Source organism: Belonocnema kinseyi, chromosome 7 (genome assembly GCF_010883055.1).
Source record: "Belonocnema kinseyi isolate 2016_QV_RU_SX_M_011 chromosome 7, B_treatae_v1, whole genome shotgun sequence".
Classification (NCBI taxonomy): domain Eukaryota; kingdom Metazoa; phylum Arthropoda; class Insecta; order Hymenoptera; family Cynipidae; genus Belonocnema; species Belonocnema kinseyi.
In genome coordinates, this window is record NC_046663.1 from 96219009 (window position 1) to 96225262 (window position 6254).

The 6254-nt window shown below is 39.8% G+C and overlaps 2 protein-coding genes across 2 annotated transcripts; both read left to right on the forward strand.

Moving 5' to 3' along the window:
- The first annotated feature begins 670 nt into the window (after positions 1-670).
- On the forward strand, positions 671-1885 carry LOC117176569. Its single transcript, XM_033366823.1, has one exon. The coding sequence runs from the start codon at positions 671-673 to the stop codon at positions 1883-1885; it is 1215 nt and encodes a 404-aa protein (XP_033222714.1).
- A 775-nt stretch (positions 1886-2660) lies between these two features.
- Positions 2661-3821, forward strand: LOC117176570. The gene has a single exon (XM_033366824.1). It carries the CDS (start codon positions 2661-2663, stop codon positions 3819-3821), a length of 1161 nt encoding a protein of 386 aa, XP_033222715.1.
- The last annotated feature ends 2433 nt before the right edge of the window (positions 3822-6254 follow it).

Sequence of the window (6254 nt, forward strand, 5' to 3'; positions counted from 1 at the left end):
CTTTGTAATTATACAGTCCATTTTATAGCTTACTTGTATGTGTACATATTGATTTATATTGTTTGAAATATATGTATTAATCATACAAGTTCTTGTTCGTGGCTTTTCACATTTAAAAATACCGCGAGTGCGGTCAATTCGCAACAATTTTAAATTGATCACAACATTTTGGTTTGTCGTAATCACATCACTAATGTAAAAGTGAATTGTGAACTCTGTCGTTATTGTACCACGAAGGTAAATCGAACTTTGCAGCTGAATCGTATCGTCCGTGTGCAATAACTATCTCAATGTTAAAGTGAATTGTGAACTTTGTCCTCATTGTGTGTGAAACAGAACCGTGTCGTTTGTATGCAATGTCTATCACACAACTAAATTAAATTATCGTGCATCTTGCAAATTGAACATGAAGTATAGACCCTCGACGTAAGCTGATCAAGTTTACTCCAATCTTGACCGTCGAAGCCGCTACCACAATTATAGTCTACATTGTGGCAAGATTGAGCTAACTGAAATTCATCGAGACTCAACGGCACCCACTGCCCCATAGTACATCGAAAGGGCAAGCGAGATTTTTGTACCACCAATTTTCCTTTCTTATTTTCTTCAATTCCCTGTTATGGTATTTCTTTCTTGTTGCTCTCGCCAATAAGTCGTGCAAATATTCGCAATGGATACAAAGGCTGACGAACTGAAAACTAAAATCGCTAATTGCAAACGAAAAATAACAAATTTCGCGAAATTTATCGAAGGATATTCCGCTGATCGCGATTTCCCTACTCTCGAAAAAAGAACAAATGACCTCGATAGGGAATTTGAAGAATTTAATATTCTATACACTGAATTAGAAGTGCTTGTTAATGATCCCACCCATGAGGAATCCCATACTGATTACGAGGAAAAATTCTATATAGCGTTCGGGAAAGCAAAAGCGTATATAAATGAATATAATGCAAATCAACACCACCCGTCGTCTTCGCGAAATACCGGACGCAAGATTCTTACTGATTCCGTCCGAAATACAAAAAAAAACTTGCCGCGTGTAAATTTACCGACTTTCAGTGGATCCTATGAGGCTTGGTTGGGATTTCATGATTTATTTAAATCGCTTGTTGACAACAATGATGACTTGCCCAACATCGAAACCTTATATCACCTCAAAGGCTCTCTGAAAGACGAAACCGGGGAAATTATCGCGTCTCTAGAACTTTCATCGGAAAACTACATAGTCGCCTGGGAATTACTCAAAGAGCGCTATGACAATAGAACAATAATTCGCCAAACTCACGTAAAAGCTTTATTGAATTTACCATACTTGTCTAAAGATTTTCCAGTGCGTTTCCTTGTAGATCAAATTCAAAAACACGTTAGAGCTCTTGAGGCGTTGAAAGAACCTATCGACAAATGGGATACCCTCTTAGTCGAAATTATTAAACAAAAACTTAGTTCGTTTATTCGCGAAAAATGGGAAGATTCCAGCTGTGAGTCAGAAAGCCCCACCTATAAGGAATTGATATACTTCCTTCAACGCCGCGCGCAATTAGAAGACCCAAAGTCAGGTCAAATTCAGGGCAAACCCCTAAACGTTTCGGATAAAAAATTGTCTCGGTCGCAATTTAGCCACCACTCCCAGCAAGCATTCGTAGCTTCAACTGCAATTCCCCCTTGTCCACATTGTCAGGGTGAACATCCAATCTACGTTTGCGTTCTAATCATCGTGTTACTGACTGCAAGGGCAGTTCTTGTCGTAATTGTGGCAAAATGCATCACACACTGTTACATTTCGAGAAACGATCGTTTAGTGAGCGTGTCGAAACTGCATCTGTCGATCAGAATCCATCGCTCGTTAATCTGCATGCTCATATTTCGTCCGAGGGCTTGCTAGGCACTGCCATAGTCGATTTAATAAATGATCAAGGAAACTCCAAAACGTGTCGTGTCTTTTTAGATTCTGGCTTACAAGCTAACTTCATCACTGAAGCAACAGCTTTTTTTTTGAAATTACCCAAAAAATCAGTTGAAGTCTCAGTTTCGGGTGTGGATAATATTTCCACAGAAATAAAGCATTCGGTTTCGGCGACTCTAAAGTCGCGATTTAATCAGTACTCTAAAAGGATTGAATTGTTCGTCCTCAAAAAAATCACTAAAAGCATGCCATCAATCTCTAATTAATCGATTTAGTTTCAAAATACCAAAGAATATAACACTCGCTGATCCTGAATTCTATAAGACATCTGAAATAGATGCTCTTATGGGCGTAAAATTATTTTACAAATTGTTATGTGCAGGGAAAATTTCGTTAATAAACCATCCAGATGCCGTGTTACAAAAAACGCATCTAGGTTGAATTGTAGCAGGAGAGATAAGCAACACTTCCTTGAAAAACAATTAGCAGTATCATATTATTACGCACTCGACTCCCTCAGATGCGAATTTAATAAAATTTTGGGAAATGGAAGAAGGAGAATTATTGTACGTTCCTAAATGAATATAATGATCTAAACCACATGTCGTCGATAAAAAACTAAAATCTCGCCATCCCCGGATTTTATCTTCCGCATCATGCTGTGATAAAAGAGGACAGCACAACCACGAAAATTCGCGTGGTGTTCGATGGCTCGGAAAAAACGTCATCGAGCGTTTAGTTAAATGATTCTTTAATGGTCGGACCTACAATTGAGGCTGATCTTTTCACATTGTTGACTCGATTTCGATCTCATGCCTATGCTCTTACCGCGGACATTAAGAAAATGTACCGGCAGGTGTTAGTGCATCCAGACGATGCAGTGTATCAAAAGATATTATTTCGAGAAGATCCAAATGATAGCTTGAAAGAATTTTCTTTAGACACCGTCACATACGGTACTTCTTGCGCTCCTTTTCTCGCCATTCGGGCCCTAAGTCAATTAGCTGAGGATGAAGGGGCTAAACATCCTATCGCATCAAACGTGCTGAAAAAGGACTTTCACGTCGATGACCTATTGATCGGTGTGAAAACGCACGCCGAAGCCAAATTCCTTCGCGATGACATAACTGCACTCTTGCAGAAGGGCGGTTTCCCTCTTAGAAAATGGGCCTCCAATGACTCTTTATTAGTGCCTGAAAATTCAGACAATTCCACTAGTACACATATGTCGCTCGATCCAAATGCAACCATTAAAACACTAGGGATTCATTTGAATTCCCTTCCAGATTCGATTTTCTACCAGATAAACCTTTCGGAATTCTCAAATGTAGTAACCAAACGTTCAATTTTATCGCAAGTTGCTAAACTATTCGACCCGTTAGGATTACTCGGTCCAGTTATCGTGAAAGCAAAAATTTTGATTCAAGTACTTTGGAAGGCTGGGGTCGGTTGGGACAGTCCGATTCCAATGGAAGTGCTCACTATGTGGACGCAATTTAAAAAGCAATTGCCGCTCCTAGGTGAAGTTAATTTTAATCGATTAATTATCGCACCTGACACCTCTGAAATTGAAATACACGGCTTCAGCGATGCAAGCGAAAAAGCGTACGGAGCCTGCATTTACTTGCGTTCCATGGATTCTCAAGGTATACATCATATTTCGCTCGTTTGCTCTAAATCCAGAGTCGCTCCTGTGAATCCCGTGACATTGCCACGTCTCGAATTAAGCGCGGCCCTTTTACTCGATCGCTTATACGCCGCGGTGAAACAAGCTCTGGAAGTCCAAATCAATCAAACCTACTTGTGGTCAGATTCCACCATAACTTTAAGTTGGGTAAACACAGAACCTCATCTTTTAAAAACTTTCGCTGCAAATCGAGTCGCGGAAATAAAAAAAACTCGCTACCTCCTGTGAATGGCCTCAAGATAAAATTTATTTATCGGAAATTCCAGAGAAATGCACTGTTATCGCTCATCCTATTTCTACTAGAGAAACGGAAAATAATCACAAATTGAATGAAAGATGTAGTTCCTTTAAAAAGTTAAAACTAGTTTTCGCATATATCCTGCGATTTTCTCACAACGCAATGAACCCTACAAACAAAATCAGTGGTCCCATTACGGTACTCGAACTTGAAGCTGCCACTCCAGCAGTAATTATCGCGACACAACTTGCCACATTTTCGAACGAAATACACTCCTTAACGAATGGAGATCACCTTAGTATTAAAAGTCGATTAATTCCTTTAAAACCATTCGTAGATAAACAGAGGATTCTCAGAGTGGGTGGTAGATTAAGCCACTCAGATCTCTCCGAAGAAAGAAAACACCCAATTTTATTACCTCCTAATCACCATGTCACGCAACTCTTAACCCGCGAAGAACATGCAAGAGTAAATCACGCAGGAACCCAGGCGACCTTGTACTCCGTTCAAGATATTTTTTGGCGCTTGAATGGTCGTAACATTACGTGACAAATTATCCATAAATGTGTTCGATACTTTCGCGCAAGAACACGGGAGATTGATTACGTCATGGGTGATTTGCCACAAGAACGCGTATCTCGTTGTCCTCCATTTCTTAATGTCGGTGTTGACTATTGTGGTCCATTCTACATTAAGGAAAAAAGATTTCGAAATCGCAACAAACTCAAAGTTTATGTTGCTCTTTTTACTTGTTTAAGCACCAAAGCAGTGCACTTAGAACTGGTCAGCGATCTGACCACAGAAGCCTTTATTGCGTCTTTGAAAAGATTTTTTACTAGAAGAGGAATATCGCAGAATATCCACTCAGACAACGCAACGAATTTTGTTGGGGCTAATCGGGAACTCGTTAAACTCTACGAACTTTTTCAATCGTAAGAGCATAATAAAGGGGTGAAGGAATTTTTAAATCATCAAAAAATTACTTGGAAGTCTATCCCTCCCAGATCGCCGCACTTTGGCGGTCTCTGGGAGGCAGCAGCAAAATCATTTAAACACAATCTCTCTCGGACAATAGGTGACGCATTATTGAATTTCGAGCAACTAGAAACCTGTATCGTAGAAATTGAGGCGATCTTGAATGCTCGCCCACTGTCTCCTATGTCTTCCGATCCCAATGACCTGCAACCCTTGACTCCTGGTCATTTCCTAATTGGTGGTCCACTGATTAGCTTTCCTCAGCTGGACTTCAAGGATTTTACGTCTAATCGCTTGTCAGCATGGCAGCACGCTCAAAGGTTGCGCCATCATTTTTGGAACAGATAGCAGAAGTAGTATCTGCAACAACTAACAGTTCGCAGCAAATGGAACTCTAGCTCTAGCCAGCTCATCAAACTGGGAACTATGGTTGTCATCAAGGAAGACAACCTCCCGCCCCTACAGTGGAAACTCGGGAGAATCGTCGCTACTCATCCTGGTACAGATGGCATCATCAGGGTTACTACCGTGAAGACCGAGATGGGAGAGTACAAGCGTTGTATTAAGAAACTCTGTCCTCTTCCTATCGAACTATCTTCGTAATATCACGAAGCAGGGGGAAAATCCTTACAATACTTCAGCCTTCGAATCAATTTAGATTTACTAGCTTCGTGATATGTCTATAATTTAATATTTTTAAATCTCGGCCCATTGATATAGTTTTTTATTATTATTTCAGATATCTATAAATATATTTTGTTGTTGAACGTATTCGTTCAAAGGGGCCGGCATGCTGAGTCACAACACCTAAACTTATTTTGTTTTATATGGTTTCCTTTAAGTTTATACACTTTTCAAATTCATCTTCGCTAGTAAAGTCATATTTCGCAGTTTAATCTTCTCTTCTCAAATTTAGGCACGTTTTTCGAAACTTTCTAGCATTACCTTGTACCTTTGTCAATTTACTATTTCTCGTCTTTCTATTTATTAACAGATGTAAGAATGGCCTTGCAAGGGCAATTTAGCCATAACCTTTAAAATCTTCGAACATCTCGTAGTCAAATTGTATAGCCCTTCTACTTGCCAGCAAATTTAATCTTAAGAAATTTATGATGTACTCGCAGCTGTTAAGCGAATACCAAGGTTTTGTAAAGATCCAATACAAGGGCCTCATCCCCATCTCCCTCTGCTTGATTTCCATGATTTTCATCCCACGCCTACGCCTCCTACCTTGCACTTCCTCGACCAATCAAGACCGTCAACGTCATCAATCCTCCCAGTTTACCACATTTCCCAATTTTTCACACCCTTCTCTTTGCTTCGTCATCGAGAGTCTGGCATTAATATTTTCATCGTTGTACTAAACTCGTCTCCTTTCAAAATTCCACTTACACTTCACTTTGTAGAACTTTGTAATTATACAGTCCATTTTATAGCTTACTTGTATG

What these genes read in the sequence shown, in the direction of transcription:
- LOC117176569 (XM_033366823.1), top strand. Translation starts at nt 671, where the DNA reads ATGGATACAAAGGCTGACGAACTGAAAACTAAAATCGCTAATTGCAAA.
- LOC117176570 (XM_033366824.1), top strand. Translation starts at nt 2,661, where the DNA reads ATGGTCGGACCTACAATTGAGGCTGATCTTTTCACATTGTTGACTCGA.